The sequence below is a fragment of the Onychostruthus taczanowskii genome, unplaced genomic scaffold (genome assembly GCF_017590055.1).
Source record: "Onychostruthus taczanowskii isolate IOZ18803 unplaced genomic scaffold, ASM1759005v1 scaffold88, whole genome shotgun sequence".
Classification (NCBI taxonomy): Eukaryota; Metazoa; Chordata; class Aves; order Passeriformes; family Passeridae; genus Onychostruthus; species Onychostruthus taczanowskii.
This window is the reverse complement of record NW_024506773.1, coordinates 259,525-279,845: the sequence shown is the minus strand read 5'-3', so window position 1 is coordinate 279,845 and position 20,321 is coordinate 259,525. Positions and strand designations below refer to the sequence as shown.

The 20,321-nt window shown below is 43.9% G+C and overlaps 1 protein-coding gene across 1 annotated transcript in view; it reads right to left on the bottom strand.

The window, feature by feature from the left end:
- The window catches only part of VOPP1 (VOPP1 WW domain binding protein), a 62,992-nt gene extending 42,685 nt beyond the window's left edge, over nt 1-20,307 (bottom strand). The window contains exon 1 of the mRNA XM_041425214.1: nt 19,887-20,307. Coding sequence (XP_041281148.1) covers nt 19,887-19,937 — 51 coding nt within the window. The 5' untranslated portion in view covers nt 19,938-20,307. The remainder of the gene's footprint in view (nt 1-19,886) is intronic.
- Between the last annotated feature and the right edge of the window lie 14 nt (nt 20,308-20,321).

Here is a 20,321-nt window from a genome sequence, read left to right as displayed (position 1 = left end):
CAGGTACACCCTGGCTCATACATAAGGCTCCACTTGGGGCAAGTACAACCCTAAGGAATGAGTCCATGGATAAATCCAAGAGGTAGCAGGGTCAAGTTCATTGCACTATTAAACCTCAAGGTCTGGTCCAAAGGGACCAGAATTCTGTTATGGGAATTACTACAGCAGAAACCACCTGAAACAACAGAGGACAAACCTTACAAGGAACAATGCAAATGCAGCAGTGACTTGACCTGAGCTGGTTGTGGTGCCCAATAATTCCACACAAGTAACTCCACACCATTTCTCCTGTCCTGAGTGTTCCCTGTAAGAGATGGAACCCCTAAGTCATGGACTAAATGAACCCAATGTCCATTGACAAAAAGGAATGATATCTACATATCATACCAAAGGATGTGAGTGAAGGGTGGTGGGGGTCAAAGGATGTATTGGATAGTGTGGGACCTGAGCATGTAAATGGGATGGAATCAGCAGTACAGAATGTACTGGTTTCGGCTGGGGTAGCATTAATTTGATTCACAGTAGCTACTATGGGGCCATGTTTGGGATTTGGGCTGAAAACACTGTTGATAACACAAGAATATTTCAGTTATTGCTAAGCAGTGCTTGCACGAAGCCAAGGCCCTTTCTGTGCCTCACACTACCTCAGCAGGGAGGACACTGGGGATGCACAAGAAGCTGGGAGAGGACAGAGCCAGAACAGCTATCTTCAAGTGACCAAAGGCATATTCCATACTATATTGTGTCATGCTCAGAATATCAGGTGTGAGAAGGACAAAGGGAAGATGTTCAGAGTGATGACATTTGTCTTCCCAAGTAACTGTTACGTGTGATGGAACTTGGGAATGGCTAAACAGCCACCTGTCCAGGGGAAGCAGTGAATAAATCCCTTGCTTCACTTTCCCAATTAAGCTGTCTTTATCCCAACCCAGGAGTTTACCAGCTCTTATCCTTCTGAATCTCTTCCCCATCCCACCAGGAGAGGGTGAGCAAGTAGCTGTTTGGTGTTTAGTTGCCAGCTAGGGTTGAACCATGGCATGAAACACAAAACACTTTTTGTGGCTTTCAGACAAATAAAAAGCCTCTGGAAGATATTTCTCTTTTATAACATTTTCTGACAAACATCTGGAAAACCATGGTGAATCCATAATTTCTAGATAACTTTGTGATAACATTTCTAGATAACTTTGCTTGGAGTTAAAATTCATTTGAAGACAAATCTCAGACCAAAACTGCATGGATTTAAATAGAACTTACTTATTTCTTGCAAAATTATGTATCCAGGTTCCAGAATCAAGGTGCAGGAGGAACAGGATAGCTCAGCTCTGGCAAATAATGGACCAAAGTTTAACTCTACACAGTGGCAATGTCTGTGGCTCCTTAAGATATAATGCCAACTGCATTACAAGTCAAGCACTGCCTAAGGCTTTTCAGGCCAAGAGGAAAGTAGATGCGATCAAGGCCATTAAACAAAGTGGAAAAAAGATTAACTTCTGAGATTCTTTCTCAATAGAGGGAATGAAAAAGAGGGATAGAGTGTACATTATTCATTCCCTGAATAGAGGGAATGAAAAATATCTGATATCCAGATCTTGTTTTACTTTTTAAAAAACAAGGTTTTATTAAAGGCCTTAAGATCACTAGCTAAAAAAATCCTCCTGATTAGGAAACAGTACAGACTGAAAGAGGGCCCCCTGCCCATAGTCAGAGCATCATTGCTTGATGTGAGAAACAACATGGCAAGAGATAATTCTGTGGTACTTGGTCATGACCCTTAGTACTCAGTAAAAGGATACCAGAGATCCCTCTTCCTCATCTCTGTTAATGGTAGGATCTGCTCAATTCAATCTATTGAAATCTGTCTTTCCTATGGCTTTTAATCCATGGCTTTACTCCATAGCTTCCAAGTCTAGCTATGAATGTAAGTTATAATTTCTTAAACTAAAAGAAGAATATGGGATAAAAATTACAAGAAATGTGCCCATGCCTGACAGCAGAGCCAAAAGCAGAACCCCACTTTCCTAAGTGACATTGCCTTTAGCCATGAGGCCATACTTTTATACTGCATCCTAGAGAGTAAAGTAGATCACAAAACCACACTGGATGGAAAAATATCGTCAAATACATGAAGTCGTGAATGAGGAAACTGATTACTTCTAACATAAGACAAGCTCTAAAGAAGTGTCATGGTTTGAGGCTGGCACAATGCCAGTGCTCCCATGATTTTTAAAAAGTAAAACAAGATCTGGATATCAGATATTTTTCATTCCCTCTATTCAGGGAATGAATAATGCCATGGCTTCTGTGAGATGTGATCAGGTTCCATGCTGCCAGCACGGTATCAAACCTCAAGGCAGCACAGGCACTGGCTCTCTCTCTCTATCTCTGTCCTGGAAGGTAGTGGGGGAGGCCCGATGCCTCTCAGGGCTCCTCCACCCTTCCATCTTGCAAAGACTTCACCCCCCTCCTCTGCCCAAGGTTCCTGCCTACCTCACCCGGCTGCATGGCTTCCCCTCCCCTAGCCAGCCCTAGCCGGCAGGGGAGCTCTGACCTCCTTCAGGGACTGGGACCAAGAGAGTTCCCATGGGACTTCTCTGCTCTTTTAGCCCCGTGTTCTCAGAGGCTGTCCGTACCTTCAGTGGCCAAACCAGGTGCCAATATTCAAATCCAAGCACTGACTGGTTTGACCACAACCTCCCAAAAAACTCACTTCCTTTTTAACCTACGAAAAGAAGTAAGGGTTTTTTTCTAACAACAGTTAAAACTGGGTTCTTCATCAAACAGAAAGTCATCCCCATCACCAGGATTCATAATCAGCTTTGCCAACAGCCTCATCTGAGGGGCAGAGCTCTGAGGAGGTGGGGAGCTTGGGTTGTGTATCCACCCACAGATGTAGTCCCTCCAGGTCAGGTTTGAGGCTTATTTGCAAGGCACACATGTAGGCAGCTTGTTTTGAGACTGCCTGATGGCAGAACAGAGAATTCTTGGGGGACATTGTAAAATCCAGCACTATTTATGCACATAAAATTGTGATCAGAAGCTCAAGATGCAGGGTTTCCTCCAAGCTTAAATCCACAGTGTGCAACAAGAAACTCAGAGTGCCAATTCTACACATTGGTACAACGAACTGTAGGACTGATGCTGCTGCTATACATGCTTTTATTTGAAAACTCTTCATCTCTTTTCTTTTGGTTTCACTGCATAGAGCACTTGAATGGTCTCTCTTACCAAAAGAAGTCGCTACTGTTAAATCAATCCTGATTTACCAGCCCTGTCACCAGCCACAGAAACACAAAACTAGAAAACTAGACTATGCAGAAAAAAATGTAAATAATTGGATTATTTAAAAATATTCAGGGGAAAAAACCCCAAATAAAGCCAATTAGAGCAGCAGACACAAGACAGACTTAGGAATGCATAAACTTACCACTTAATGTAGCAGACATCCAGTTCCATGGACATTTCATCAGTTCACATAAATAAAATTTGAAGTAAGTATCTAAGACTACCTTAAGATGCTCATTAAAGGAAAATGACAGCAGCAAAACCAGCCTCAGCATGAATTCCCTAACCTAGTCCCTGTCAGACAGGAAGGAGCTGAGGAAGATACCATGAACTGGCACAGCAATGTCAGGAATACAACAGCCCTGCAAAAAATCTGGTGCTTAGAAAAGATACTACTAATACTCTCAGCCTAAATGTTGTATGGATCTGTTTTAGAACAGCCTGTAAGGTTGGAAAAAGTATACTAGGCACTGCCCTCTCTGCATCCTCCACTGTACCACCTTCCCATCTCCCTAGCTATTGGAGAGGAATGGTGATTATTTGAAATATATCTCTCCATTATTGCCACAGTCCTTGCCTGGATGTGCAACATTCAGGATACTGCCATGAGGTGCTCTCAATATAAAAAGGAGGGAAGACCGATTTTTATGAGCTGTTTATCAAATATAAATATTTCATGTCATCATATGAATTACATATGTAGCAGCAGATAAACTCCAGATAGTGCCAGATTGATATGAAACTTTTGGAGAAATCATTGGAGAAATCCTCTCATACTAAAGAGCTGGGCACATGTCTGTACTTTTCAGATCCTGAAACTGTGTTTCCTGCATTCCTAAAGCAAAAACAAACAAAAATGTTCCTTTGGAGGTTTTTGCATCTGTTAGGTGTCCAAAAGGACACATCTGCAGAACAGAGGGATGTAAGGGGAAGGGTGCAGTAGCAATTGCAGTCAAGATCCACCCAGCCCAGCTAATGTGTTCTGCCAGGATATGGCAAGTCTGTTTTCCAATCTCCCACCCAGAAGGACTCGAGCCTCTCTCTCTCTCCTGAAAGTGAACAAAATTTAACTTCAGGCAATTGCAGGAGACAGAACCTCAAACTTTTGTGCTGGCAGTGTTTCTTTTCAACATTGAAACAGAGTGCATATATTTATGCACTCTATGCATTTGCATGAAATGCATAAATATAGGTACAAAGACCTATTTTCACCAGCATCCTATCTCTGTCAGGAGATAGTAGCAAAATTTTTGGGATACTGTGTAAAAAAGCAGCAAGGACAGAATTATCTCTTTCTCTAAAGCACACAAGCAGACGCCTCAAATTCCCCATGTAAGCACTCCCCAGGACAAGGCCACACTGTGTTATTGCAACCAATAGACCTAGTGTCTCACCCTTTTCTGTCTTTCAATTTCTGTGTTCAGTCTCTGAAGGGGTATAATTGGAATAAATGCTGCAAACACAGGTCTCTCTCTTAAAAGAGCATCTAAACCACTGAGAAATGGTGAAGCTTTCCACCTAGCTTAGAGCACATAAGTGGAAAAGAGAGATAATGTCAACCACCGACATAAATCAATTCTAGTATACCCCATCTAGGGTAGGAACTCTTTCAAGGACTCATCCAGAAGACACAAAGGAAACAAAACTGGTCTCCCACACCCTGGGCAAATGCCAAGCTCTTCTCAGAAGTTCCACTCTCATCACATATTGTAAACCTGGACTTTCAATTCCCTAGCTTTTGGAAGTGCTAAAACAATAAAAAGCCTTTGAAAGTTTGATACTGTTTTGACCTAATCTACTCAGCACCACTGACCCAAGTTTGTCAAATATTAGACTGTCTTAGGACTGCATAGTAATGAATGGTCAAAAAGAAAAAAAAAGGGGAAAACAAAGAACCCCACACAAGCATTAGTTTCTGTGGTATTTCAGAGTGCAGCACTATGAAGACAACAATAAGTTAAACAGATTTAGTCAGCTATCCAAAGAGGTGAGATGCAGGTGGATGCTTTCATTTATTCACATTCTACACAAATAAATACTGGCATCACTAACAAGCTGAGGTTAATTAGATCATCAGAAAGCCATTAAGTCTAGAAGACAATCCCAATACAAATACAGTTGAGTGGTAAATGTGCAAATACATAAAACAAAAGACTAAGGGTAAGAATCTGGAGTTATCTATTGATCTCAGATTCACTACTAACAGGACACACTGAATAAACATAATGGTTACAATTTGTTAATTCCACATGGAGAAGAGTCCAATCCAGGAAATTTTCCTCCAGACCACTCACATGCCTGTAGAGATTCATGCCATTGACAAGATGCCTTGCTTGGAACTTCCAAAACAATTCCCATGTTTATAACTTCAGGAAAAAGAAGGGCTTGTTGCATAGTGTTTATAGCAAAGTCAAAGCAGTTGCCTTATACTGGACTAGAACCAGGAATCAGAAATCTTAAGTTTCTACTCCTGCTACAAAGACCCTGCACGACATTTTCAATACTTTCTGCTCACTTACTCATCTGTACAAGGCTACACATCTGGACTAGATGTGACTGGAACATGCTACAACATATTAAATATTGCTTAAGTACTATGAAATCCTTCTGTGAGAGATGGCAGACGAGCATACTTTTTGCCATTACAATCAACTGCAAAATTCTGTCTTCCCATAAAAATCTAAGTACTGGCAAGAATTTCTAAAGCATAACAGCATGAATTGTTCTTTATTTGATTACTTGTGTTTGAATAAAGCATTAAGAAATACCATAAATGTACAAATAGATTTAATCTAATTTGGAAGATGGATAGTTGGAGAAGCTGTTACCATGAATACAGAACATATATCAGTCTAGGACATCATTAAGAAAGAATTTCTCCTCCAGAACAACATAAAGCACTGAAAGAGAAAAGAATGATGATTTTTTTTTCAGCAGCTGAAGAGCCAGGTATTAAAGTCAGGCACATGATGCAGTTTTGCCACCTTCAGCCCATGTTCTAGGAACAAGCATCCGAGTGTGAGCACCTCTGCTCCTGCCGGTGCAGGCAGAGCAGGCAGGCAGGAGCAGTACCCAGCCCAGCAGAAGGATGCCAGCCCTGCCAGCTGTCACCATCATATCAGCGCCACAGGCACAAAGGTGGTACATCCCTGCCATCAAATGGCTGCAAAAACACCTGTGATGCTGAGGGAGAGTCAAGTCCAGACACATCTGGCAAGCCTGCAAAGGAAGAGTCATTTGTTCCTGCAGATGGCCTTAGAGTCAGACCTCAGTCCTTCCTAAAGATCTGGGTGTTTATAACCCTCACACACAAGGAGGCAGTCACCTTCAGAGAGATGTCCCGGGAGTCACCAGCAGGGCTAGAGAGTGGCACTTGCTAGTACTGACACTGAGATTACAAGTGCCATCCCTACCACAGCGAAAAAGCCTGCCAAGCTTTCTCTAGGCAGTATCAGGAAACCCAGTACTAATTGTCCCTTTATAACCTTTCTTCATGTCATGTCAAAATGTTCTTGCTTGAAGGGAAGACCTTTTACAAAGGGTTCCTGTTTTCAAGCCTCTCTAGATCTTTTTTAAAAGCTTGCTGCAGGAACATTTCAAAAAGGAACTTCTTAAAAGTTATTAATTTGTCTCCATCAGGCACTTCCTGACAGCGGGATATTTGCAGACACTGCTCATTTTTTTCCTCCACTGGACTTGCTTTTGGAAATATCTTTAACTGAATCTATTTAACTGAACTTGAACATTCATAAGAAATTTAATATCTTCACAGCCTATTTTCTTCAAAGGGAACAGATGACCAATTAGGATCGGAGTTCAAACTCCAAAACATGGAGCCCATTCAGCTCCTTCCTACTAGAGAGTTCTGCCTTCACATCCAATACAACTGGTATGCCCCAGATGAACCCCAGGGTTTCTGTCACACACTAACAACCCACACAGCGAAAGCCTGCATCTGGAGGTTTCAGAACAAGGAAGGTAACATTATTACTAAAGTCAATCCGATTATACATGCTGCATGTGACACTGGCAAAGCAGATAAAAGTAAAGCAAAATCTTGTATGGTGTCTCTGCACCAGATGTAGAAACTGCCTTCACACCTTTTTATACAATACTTATGCACCTTGAACTGTTTCATCCACGTGAAACTAAGGATTAATGATTTTCTTAGATCCTAGGCAGGAGTTTACATACATACCTTTCATTAAAATTGAGGCAAATGAGATACCATTTCAGTTTCACTGGTTTTAAAAAGTTAACACAATACATGAATTTTGGCTTCCTTATCTTTTCACTACTTCACACTTGCCTGTCAGCCCAGGTAGATTATTCTTAATGTATCTGTACAGTTACAAATTAAACAGTTTTCACATTACAAAAGCTCCTGTAACAGCTCTAACACATCCTCACATGCTTTTGCACAAAAACTCTCAACTGTAGTCACATCTTTTTCCAGATGAGTGATTTGAGACTGAAAAATTAAGTCCATTAAGCATCTGAGAATTTACATGGCATCAAAATAATTTTATATTATCCATGGTCTGTGCCTGCCCTTATCCTCTACAGTTCACAAGGTGCTGCACATGCAGTCTCTTCTGCCTGCTTTCCATCTACAATAAGCAACAACCATATGTTTATTAAGAACACTCCCCTAACACTCTTTTGCCCTAAAAACAACAGCAGCATATTCCAGGGTTGATACCCTACTAAAAAGAGAAGGCACAAATACTTGGTATTTGTTGCAGGGATCTGCACAAAACAGCCAACTGCAACAAGGAATTACCCACTCTGCAAAGGGAATTCTGGGGTGAAGCTGCAAACTGAACTCACAAATCTCTAGCCTAACATACAAAAATGAGAAAAAACATGCTAGGAAACAGACATTCAGGCAAAAGGGACAGGATGAAAATCTGTATTTCTTTCCACGGAAAAGGATTCTAAATTATTTTTTAAAAATCTGCATCCAACACCTAACTGCAATACATGGGAAATGGATTTATCAGGCACTTTGAAGGGCAGATGGTACAGCCTTTCCTTCTGCAAGTAGAATAAGTAAAGAAATGACAGGAGAGGCAAAACCCATGTGGGAAGTGGTTATGCCAGGGCTGAATCTTAGATGGAACTGAAGAAAGCCTAGAAAAGAAATAAAAGAGGAAAGCACAGGAAAAAAAAATTAAAAAAAGAACAGGAACACAGCAGCCAGGGAACTGGAAACTATTGCAAATAATGAAATCAATAATGCAGAAAAGAGAGAAGAAAGCCATCCTAAGCCAAGAAGGGTGGAACAACAGTCCAGAGCAAGTCTGGAAGGAGGAGAAGGAAACCAGGTCAGAGCCGTAGGTGGAGAGAGGATTATGTGGCAGCTTGAAGATAAGGTTAAAGAGCTTGAGCTTCAGGCAGCAAGAGATGAGGAGCTGGAAAAGCAATTCAAGGTAGAGAAGATGTAGCTGTAGCAATGGGAAAAGCTGGCAAACTGTACCTTCAGGACAGTGAATGGGAAGGCAAATTGAAACCACACAAAAGAAAACTTAAAAAGAACCCCAAACTCACAACAAAAAGCCAGCAGCCACCCAGACTCCAGAAGCTGATGTGAAAACTGCACGAACATTTTTGGAGCCTGAGGAGGACTGATGTTACCAAATGAATCACTGGCACTAAGAGAGTTTCTTTGGCTCGCTTCCACTCCTGCCACAGCCTTTCATCCAGCTTCCTGCCTTCTCCCAAGCTCACCCTTGCATAGCCTTCTCAGGACTAAGAGACTACAAGGAGCAGCACCCATCTCCTGCACAGCTTCTCCTTTGACTTCAATTAGCATCAGAGAGCTCTCACTGACTTTGGCAGCATCTGATTTTTTTTTTTAATGAGTCACTTTCCCTTCTGCAAGAGAGGAATAAACCCATGAACAGAGATGCAAGTAAGAGTGGGGCTGAAGCACACATGGTCTTCTCAGTTCTCTCAAAGCAGGCAATGAGCCTTCTTGCTCCTCACCAGGATCCTGGAAATTGTCCAGCACCTCCCAGACACTTCTCAGGCTGGGGTGGGGGGATGAGGTACTGGCAACTTCAGCATGAAAAACAGATAGCTCTGGGAAGCAAGAGAAAGAGAAAATGGCCCAAATTCATGGAGAAGCAACATGTGTTCCTTCCTCCATCATCTGTTCTGCCTATGCATTGCACAGCCTCGTACAGATGCCACAGGCAGGTGGCACAGGTTTATCAAAAGCAGTTGGATACCTTCACTGCACCTGTGGAGCAGGTCACACCACAATGTGGGGCAGGGGGACCAGCAGCTGATGTGCCTCACCACAGCAGCACAGAGCTGCAAAGTCTCTGCAAACACACACACAGCAGGCACAAGTATTTCACCCTGTGCCACTGCCCAGCACCCACTTTTTCCAGCACTTCATCACTGTGGATGGCTATCACAGAAATAAATGCATATTCACAAGCTATTCTTAGCATTCGCCAGAGAGGCGATTACCAAATTACCCAGTTACATAATCTCTTTTATATAATCACTACGATGCTTTTCTCCTTATGCAACATGGACAGTGACCGTGGCTGGCTGAAGTAGCTGCTTCCTCAAGGAGAGCTACACCAGCCGCTCCGTGGGTGGACATAGTCCTGCATAGTGCAGGTGCACAGAGGAGTGACAGCATGAGCTGCTTCAAGGCAACCAAATTTTTCAGTGTGTGTGCCTTCAGCCCGGGGAAGACACCACCATCCCTGCCCATAGGGCTCCAGAAGCTGCACAAAGCAAAGGTCACCTGCACCTCAGGCTGGTTGAGACAGCTAAACCAAAGGCACCCAGCACCCTCCAGGCAGCCTGTCCCAGCACACACTGGAAGCGAGTGGGATGTCTCCATTGACTTTTAAAGGCCTTTAGATGGAGCCCAGGATTAGGGCTTTAATAAAAATAGGAAGTCAAGATTACTACAGAATTAAAACAAGCTTAATCCAAATCCCCCTGGCTCTGTGCCACAGCTGTGCCCCATGGCTTTTGTCCACAAGGAAAACCAGGTGAAGCTGCAACCTAAATGTGTGCCCACAGGATGTATGCCTTGTGACAGGCATACATGCACACAGAGCTGGCAGTGTGGGTCAGCATAGCCATGCCAGGAAGTTTCACCAGCCAGGTTTTGGGCATATTCAAATGTGTCTCCTATAACATTTTCAGGATCCCACCCAATGCCTTCTAGGAACACTGCAGACACCTATCCAGACGATTGCCAAATACAGGGCATAGTGAGACCCAACTTGCTAATACTCACCATGGGCTTTAAGGAGTCAGCATCAGAAGTATTATCCCCAGCACATGAAAAAACAAATCTAAGACCTGGATTTCAGAAAACAGAACTCCAAGATCTACAGATCACCTGCAGATTCTGAAACATTTTTCTATCACCATGCTACAAGTTCAGCACTAAGCTCAGCTGGTTGCATGGTGCCGGCATTATGCGAAAGCCCCAAAATGCCTCAGGTTTTCCTCAACATTATGCAACTTGTAGTATCTGGCTATTATTAGGCACTTATACCTCCCCTGCTCCCTATCTTCCCTAGAAATACAGGTCATCCTAAAAAATATGCAGGCAAACATATGCAGCCTTAGTGTAGCACTGTAACATACTTTATGCAGGGACGCACACAAGTTTAGGAACAGAGACCACTATCATTTAGCTACAGAAAAAAAAATGAAGCAGCCTAATGTTATCTTACACTATCTCAAACTACAGGATGACCCAGTTCTGAAGAGTTTAAACCTAATCCCATATGCTATTAGTATTTCTGTATCACAGCCAAGAGATGTGAATTGCTTTAGTCAAGAAGCAGATCAGAGCAGAACTGGGGTCTCTGATGCAAAACCCCACTGCACATGGTGGGGCCCATCATGGCAGCGCCACTTGATAGTTCAGGATCAGCAGGCATCCTCTGCACCATTGCTGCCCAAAACATTGAAAGTCATGGTTATTATTACTGATATATGCTCAGGATAGGCAAGACAGCAATCAAGACAGGAGCATCTTATGTCAGCCTGAAAAAGAAAAGCAGACCCCAAAAAAGTAGATTTAAAACTTCTTATGCCCCCATCCTCCCCCCAGCTTGTTTTTTTTAGGCTAGACAATTGTCTGACCATTTGAAAGCAGCATGTTCAGAGATCATGTGTCCTCTCTTTTGGACTGAGATTCTGCCAAACTTAATGGCACTTGAACAACTGAAGGTGGGCTTTTACACCCATTATCCTTCCTGTAATAGGTTAAACCCCTGGCTCTGATTGCAGCAGGGAAATAAGGCCCTGAGCTGGGAACTCACAGTGTCAGAGAGCCAGCAGCAAATTTCTGGATCTCACTTGCACCAGTATTGAGAGAATTATCTGTAACGATGAGCAATGCATTTTTCCTCCCTGAGGAGCAGAAATGAAAGAAAACACTTGTTTGACTCATCCTTGCCTGGTTTTTGCATCAAAAGCTGAAGCACTTACAGTCACCCACCACCCAGACTGAGAAACACCACATCTACAGATATAATTTACATTTACAGCTATAATGAGGAAAGCAGAAAAGAATTTACTAAGTTAGCAGGTTTTCTATCCACTTCAATGAAGAGATTTAATAAAATTGGGAGAAACAAAACACTAAGCAACACCTGAGCAATTCCCCAGGTACAGACCCTTACACTGTCTGTTATCATATTACCATGCCTAAACAGTGCTGCACATTTGGATATCAATCTCCTGTGTTGACACTAAAGAGACTGTGTGGTATAAAAGCAGCAAGGTATAAACACCTGGCCTTTTCTAGTTAGACAAGGAGCACCTCCTGTCCAGAAAGGGAGAAAAGCAGATTCTGACCAGGACACACAGAAGAATTTTGTTGGTCTACCCACAGCCATCAGACATGCATGCAGCAAGACACAACTGTGCCTGCCAAAACACCCCAAGTTTGCAGCAACACAAAAGAAGCCCGTCTTTGCTACTACATTCATTGATTTTATTTTTCTTTGCTAGTATATGTTTCCTGACAGAGCTCCTAATTTACTGACAACCTAACCCTCTGGATGTGCCACTGACTGAGGCCCAAAAAGATAAACATGCACAACAAAACGCTCCTCTCACATCAAGTATAACACGTGCTACCCATGGTCTTCAGTCTGCTGTCAGTGAGATCCCTGCCACCTTCCCACATCCTCATGTTCCTCTCATACTAATTTCATTTCAGGGATCTCCACTTCTTCATACTCCCAGGGAAGATCCAAACAAACTGGAATGCATGTAACTAGAAAGGCATAAGAAAACATAAAATGTAACTACCTTAGAAGGACAAATCTTTAGAGGTATTGGCTACATTCCTGGAATCCACAGCCCTCACATCTTATTCCAGCAGCACCTTGGAAGACCTTGGAAGGAAGGATCCATCCTCAAAACTATTGCCAGCTCTTTAGGTGCCTGATGCCTATCAATGTCAGAGGTGGGAGACCAAGCCAGCTGGCACAGCATCTTTCTTACTCAGCCGGAAACAGAGAGCTGCTTATTGAGGGCTCGTGCGCAGCCAGGACTGGAGTCTAGGTACACTCCCATCACCCTACTCCATCAGCCTTCACAAACGGGCACTTCCCACTCCTCTGGAAAGTTCCTCTGAACTTCGAAACTAAGGCCCAGATCACTTCACAGTCACTTTCAATGAAAGGCCAAGGTTTTGGAATTTTTTTTAGACCTCCAAATGAAAGAGGTGGAGCAAAGGGTGCAGAAGTGGAGTGCTGTGTCTGTAGTTACCCTTGGCTGGACTTGAGGACAACAGTCCCTCCCATGTTGCAACTGATGCTGGACCTTCCCCAGAAGTACAGTGTCCACCCATGACCCTCTCCTACCCCACAGATGGGAAAGACTGGGGAGGCCATCAGCTCCTGGTTGGGAACAACTGCTGTGGAGAGACACATGGCAGGTGATTTGGGAAAATGATATGACTAATTTTTCCAGAGTAGTATCTAATGGCATCTTTCAGGAAAAAAAAAAAAAAAAAAAAAAAAAAATCATACTCTGCTAGTTTCCCCTTCTAGCAGAGCACATAAAAGGTTTCCATTATTGCCTTCCATTCCAGTACAAATGCAGCATCATCCAGGGACACAATTTACCAGTGGATGTGGCTGTGTTAAATTTACCATTGGACTCAATGACCTTAAAGGTCTTTTCCAACCAAAAGGATTTTATGATTCCCATTAGGAGATACCTAATGTATTGAAACAAGAAGTGTGCTACCATAACAAGCAGTCCTGCTCCAAGCCCTACACTCTCTCTCCTCCCTTGCAGCAAGTTTCATGATGCTATACCACAGCACAAACCTCTGCTGAACCAATGTAAAATGATTCCCTCTCTCTTTTTTCCCCCAGACCCTTTTTTGTGGCTTAGTCATTCACGGCATCAGTGGGTTGATATGATCCTTTAGTGGTCTCACGGTCACGAGAGCTGCAGGAGCTGGCAAACCAGGGATTAGAGACCACCCTTGCCAGCAACAACCCACACCTTCACTGCATGAGATACAGATGATACAGATAAGGAACCACTTCTTGCTAGTTCCTTTCCTTTAAAAAATTTACCAGACCAAAAATGAGTCATTGAGAAAGAAGGAAGAGATTTTCAGTTGAGCTATTTAAAACACAGGTGTAGCTAACACCTATTTAGCATGAAGTGGAAGACACACTTCTGAAGAAAGACGTTTTTAACTCAGCAGTGATAACTCTTCCATTGAATATGTGAGAAACCTGTCAAGATATATTGTTCTCAAAAAGGAAAAAAAGGAAAAAAGCATTCAAAAAACCCGGACTCTCCTCTCATGCCCTTCTGAAATACCAGGCATGGCATTTCATCTCATATCTTACTGTTCTGGTATCAGGAAAGTGATAATATCCACTCTTTAAGACCTTAGCTTTCCCTTGACTTTAAGCAGCTATTTAATGCCCAAGAACCCAGGTATGTCCCCAGACTTCAGACAGACCTAAGATTAATCTCCCAAAAAACATTATTCAAGCAAACAAAAAAAAAGCTTTTAGAAAGGCTTTGCCTCTTGCTAGTCCAAAGAGTTTATATTTGCCATAACAAACTGTAACAGGATTTCAACAAAACCTTCAGCAAAACAAACTCAGCTGCATTGCTGAGCATTCAAAGCAACACAGTGTTGTCAAAAATTAAAAGTAAAATATGCTAGCTTTATGTAATGTTTTTTTCATATGGATTTTACTTTTATATCACAACAAATTTGAAGTAAATTTGTAGCCACCTTGCCCCAGCAAGATATATTTTTAAATATTTAAAATATTTTTTATTTTAAATTCTGTAGCATAAGCTTAAGCATTAATCTCTTTCTGCCTGTAAATTCAACCTACACTGATGACCAGAGCAAGCCTCTATATGGGCACATTCATTGCAGTTTTTCTAAGCCTCTTCTTAATGAAGAAAACCAAAATGAATTTGTATTAAACCAAAGAGTTTCAATTGACCACTTTTTAAAACTGATTTTAGCTAAATCCATTTTAAAAGAGCACCTGAAGTCTAAGGGCTTGCTTTGCCTAAGTTTAACTTTCCAGCCACCTGCATTAGCTGAGTGGAAAGTAGCAAAAGGAAAAAGAGTCAGACAACTTCCCTTTTATGAAGAAAGCATAACGGAAAGTGCTAAATATTTCTGACTGTCATAAGAAAATACAAACAGATTTTACAGGTGCTTCTTCTAATTTAAACAAAAAAAAACCCACACCAACCAAGCCCAAAAAACCCCATTTGCACCTCCTCTTAAAGGATGCAAATGGCAGTCGGCCACCCATTCCCTACCCACAACCAACAGGAATCTGTCTCCTCCTCAGCAGGAGCAAAGTGAGAAAAGTGAGCGAGCTCAGTCCTCCCGCCTGGCAATCACAGCCCATCTCGCTGCTGTCAAGAGGCAGGGAAGGCTTGCCAGCACCAGTTAGATTTCCAAACTATAAATCGTAAGAAATCTCTTTCCTGCCTTCACTCAGCAATGCAATAGCTCCTCTGCAACCAGCTGCAGGACAGTAAGGAAAAAAACCCACCAGAAATTGTTTAAGCTGCTAAATCTGTTATGTAACCAGAACTAAAAAAGCTGGAGAGGGTTAGTGGCCACATCTACACTAACAACTCCATAGCAGATTTTTAGGATAGATTTTTCCCCTTATTCCCCCCAACCCCCACTGAAAGAACAAGAGTTAAAACATCAACAGGGCAGTATCCATATTCCACAGAGAGGGACATCACAGAGACAACAACACTGGTGTGCATGCACATTTGTACATTCAAGGGTACATACACTCTTACAGTACTTTATAGAAAGGAAAATGTGACCACTAACGGATAGAAAACATATCCCAGGAACAGGGGAGAGGGGAGGATGTAGTGGTCCCCATAACCCTCACAAATTCTTGAACTCCACCTGTGGCTACCATGATTAAAATGTGTAGCTTTTTTCTTTAAGACTGGTGGCTTTCCTCATCTTAACATTCTTGTTCCTACAAGGATTAAAAAAAAAAAAAAAAAAAAAAAAAAAAAAGGCCAAACAAAAGAAAACCAAAATGCAAACAATCAAACTAAAACTAGAAACAAACCTCTTCAGGAAGAACAGAAATTTTTGGTTTCTCTGATTTGATAAAATCTCTCCTGTTGAAGCCCACTTACAAAAATAATACTGAAAAGCTCAACACAGCAGTTAACCAACTGAGGAGTACCAGCCAACTTTGCTTTTACTTAAACAAATCTTGTATGACAGACTGTCGGGAGTACTTGAATTTTCTTTCAAGATAACACATTTTGCCGTTCCTATGACATGTCCATTTTCTTGTTCTTTTTAAAAAAGGCACTTGACTCTTGCGTAGTATCTTTCATCTGACAAATTAACAAGAGGACTCTATTGATCACTAGATTCTCCTGGATACAATATAGGGGCAAATCAGAGGTTTAGGCATCTGAAATTATTTGACAGTTTTGAAAGTTGAGGCTACCCAGCAAGCTTCGTTGCAGCAGCAACAATAAAACACCATTGTTACCGCTGCAGCACAGACAGGGTCCTCTATTGGCCTGCAACAGCTCTGTTCAGCTTCCCCATCCTTGAGATGAGCTTCAGCTACTGAGCTCTTCTCTATTCAGCACTTCTACAGCTTGTGAGAGAGAAAGCAAGCACTTGGTCTGAGAAGTAAGCCCCACAGAGACACTGGTGCCCTCATTTAGGCTGAAAATAAGTTTGTTTCATCACGGGGTGGGGAGACAGCCTGTTTAGTTTTACTTTTTCCCCATTCCAAAGACATCACTATTCATTAAAGTCACATTTAGGCTCAGACAACCAAAGCCTTTGGGATCACTGATAAAAGAAAAGCAGAAAATCGTGATATATATGCCCCAAACAAGTCATCACTTCAAGGATCTCCTCAAATCTTCCTATAAAACTGAGAGCCAACTGAGACAAAATACAGTCCTGTTGACAAAACCACAAGCCAAGCCAGCAAGCAAGACTACAGGTTATTTGTGAGTGCAGAAATCATATAACCCAGTACTGTGGGTATACCCGTAATTCAGGCTCCTGGTGAAAAGGGGCATATCAAGCAACTGCAGTTAATAACACATGGCTATCTCCAAGTAGCCAAATTAATTTGAAAAAGACAGATAAAGATTCAACAGCCTTCCTTTCTTCCTACAAGAACCAAAATTACCTGTCAAATTGTCCACCTCATTTTACCTTACTTGCTAAACTGTTCAACTGCAATTAAGTCATGAGCAAAACACATTACATCTTTAGCTTTTCTCCCCTCATAATGTCTTCTCAGAGCAGAGCTTTCTGAGTCCTGAGGGTTGAGATTTTTCTTCCACCATGGTCTTTGTGGTTGCAGTGAGAAAACCCTCGTCACACAAGAAAACTCAAAATTAATTTCCCTCTCCCACCACCACAGTGCCCTTGGTTTTTCTGTAATTAGTACCTCTCAAGCTCGTCTAGAACAAGGAGAGGCATTTTAGCACCAAGAACCAGCAATTTCTTATGTGTAAATCCTGCTTCAATGGTGATGCCTTTAGTCACCTTCATGAAACCACCCACCAGCACATGGAAGCTCCTTCCCCTGCCCCTCAAGCCCCTCTTCTGCATCTTCTGCCTTCACATCAGGCAAACCCTCACTTCCTCGTGGGACACTGCCACAGCCAGCTACTGTCTAGGCTTCAGTCTGAAAGCCACCAACACACACACTCCCCACATCCAAACTCACACCCACCATGTACTTGATGTATACTTAATGGTGAAGAAGTTCGTTCCTTTCATCGATATAACCAGAAATAGCGGTTTTGCAATACACAAACATTTTACACCAAGTATTTTGGGTAATCTACCCAAGAAAAACCTAGCTAGAACCAGTAAACTAGTGGTGCTCTGACAGGCTAAATGGGTTCCTCCCCACAGTACCTGGGTAATAGTCAGAGCCTTTTGCAAAATGATGAATGAAAACCTTATTTCTCAGCTCATGCTCTGTTCAATAATAACTAAGATCATGTTGAAGCTGCAACAGATTTAAAAGAATTGCAACAGTGTTATTTCAGATAATATCCAGTACAGAACTTTGTGCAGAAGACAGCAAAGTTTCATGCACCAAAAACCTTCAAAACAACCAGATGTCTCTGATTAAGTTATTTAAATGCCCAGCACTCTGTTTCTGGGCATGTAGAATACAGCCTTATTTACACAGTCATCTCATTTTAAGAGGCAACGTAAGAACTTCCAAGAAAGAAAAAAAAAATCCACAAAACCAGATGGCAAAACAAACATTCAGGATTAAAGGAGAAAGGGGGGAAAAAACCCACAATTAAAACCAGTACAAAAGCTTAAATAACAGCAACACTGGCTAGATCCAATGAGGATTTATGCAAATTACTTTTTTCAGGCACGAATGATCTTTTTCAGCAGAATACACGCAAAGAGAGCAGACACATCTCATCAAAGAGATCCTGGAGGGGCGAAACCTTTCAGTGTCTCAGACGAACACAATCCCTCAGGGAAATGTTGGTGTTTGTTTCATTTAATCGACATTTTGCTACTCCTGCTTTCTGAAGAGCTGCTGTGGAGTCAAGAGCAATTGAGGACTAGAACCAAGGCCAGGTTTACAGCCAGGGAAAAGAGATGCAAATCGATTAACCTGCAAAGAGTTACACTAACCTGTAAAGAGTTTACATTAAGCGATGATTTTGATCTGAGTGTATTAATGTGATGCTGCTGGATAGCACAGTGGGCAAAACACCAGAAATCATTCATCTACGTAGGTGGCATAAACATGTAGTAAACATCATTTTCATGAATTATATCCATTACCAAAAGCAGTAACTACACAGCCAGCACTCTGGTTTCCATGTATGGGGGCATGCTGTTTTTAAAAAAAAAATTAATTCATTTCCTGTCTAAACTGCTCTATCACAGAGGCAGTACAGCTCCTCAACCTCTCTGACACTTTCAGCTACATTGTCTCTGGGCTTTATGAACGCAGAGATGTGCCTAGGACAAGCCCACGGGTGCTTCCGAAGTCACCCCGGCACGCTGCCACCTCACGTGTCCCGGCGATGACTCCAGCACGCTGCCGAACCTGCCACCGGGAGCCGCACATGGCAGCGTGCCCGCACGGTTCTGTCCCAGGGGGCCACTGCTGCCCGCCTGCCCGTCCCCAGCCCCGAGGTTAAACCACAGACCAAGAGACAGCTCGCCCCCAGAAAACATCTGCCCATCCGCCTGCTGAAAAAAAAAAGAGCAGCTTTCCCAACCCCCTGATCCAGTGTCATCCCAGCCCACGGGAGGGAGGTTTAAACTAGACGATCTGTAAGGTGTCTTGCAATCCAAACTATTCCATGATTCCAGAACTGCGTGGCACAAATCCTCCCCTAATTAATGCAAGCTCCTAATTCACTGTTTCTTTGGTTGCTGGAACTACAAAAGCTGCTCTACCCAGGTTTTCCCAGAAGTTTAACCACGCTGCACGGTGCCGCCACGGGTCCTCGTGAACTGATGCCGCCGCACCCCTACCTACCTCGCAATGGACACTTTGCCCACGAAATGAAAATAAGAGAATAATGAAGATAAGAGATGCACCTTCAGTCTAACCCTTACTGACAGGCGCAGGCTTTGCGTCCCCTGGACAGTCTGTCAGTCTGCTGCGGACGGGCAGCTTCCAGCAGCCTGTGCCCCTGCGTACAGGTCCCGTGTTACTCTGCTCCATCACACCGCGGATAATCTTCCTCTGCTCCAGCAGTGACACCCCGGACACCCGGCGAGCCCGGCCGCCGCGAACGTCCGTGACCACCGCACCCGCGGCCGCGCCGGGTCTCGCCCAGCCCGGCCCCGCAGCTCCCCCGCACTCCTGACCGCGCATTGGCTGTGGAGCCAAGCCCGTTCCGGCAAAGACATTAACCCCAAAATAAATCACCTCCCGCGCACGCCCCCCGGCTGGCTGCGGGCTGCAGCTCCCCTCGCCAGCCGCGCAGCTCCAGGTCGCGACCGATGGTGGACCCCCGCGGGGTGAACCCGGGGCTGCCGCAGGCGCCGCTGGGCAGGGCAGCGCTCCCCCCGCGGCCCACCTCACCTCCCACAGCAGCGAGAGCAGCAGCGCGACCCCAGGGTGGAAGCGCTTCATCTCTCCTCCTCCTCCTCCTCCTTTTCCTCCTCCTCCCGCGGCGGCGGCGGGCTCGCCCCTACGCCTTAGGCGCGCACGGGCGCTGCCAGCCGCGCCATCCCCGACGGCGGGGGAGCTCCGGGCGGCAGCGCGCACGGCGGGCTCACAGGCAGCCGGGGGAGGCGGCCGCGAGTAGCCCGCACCGGGGGCAGAGGGACGAGGCGGGGTAGAGCGGCGGCGGGGCGGGGAGAGAGGCGGAGAAGACCCGCAGCAGGGCGAGGGCGGGCTGACCCGCCGATCCCCCTCAGCGACAGCGTCGGCGGCCGGAGCCGAGCGAAGCAGGGTCGGGGCGAGGCCAGGCGGAGACCACCGGGTGCGGGGGCAGGCGGCACAAAGGGGCCGGGA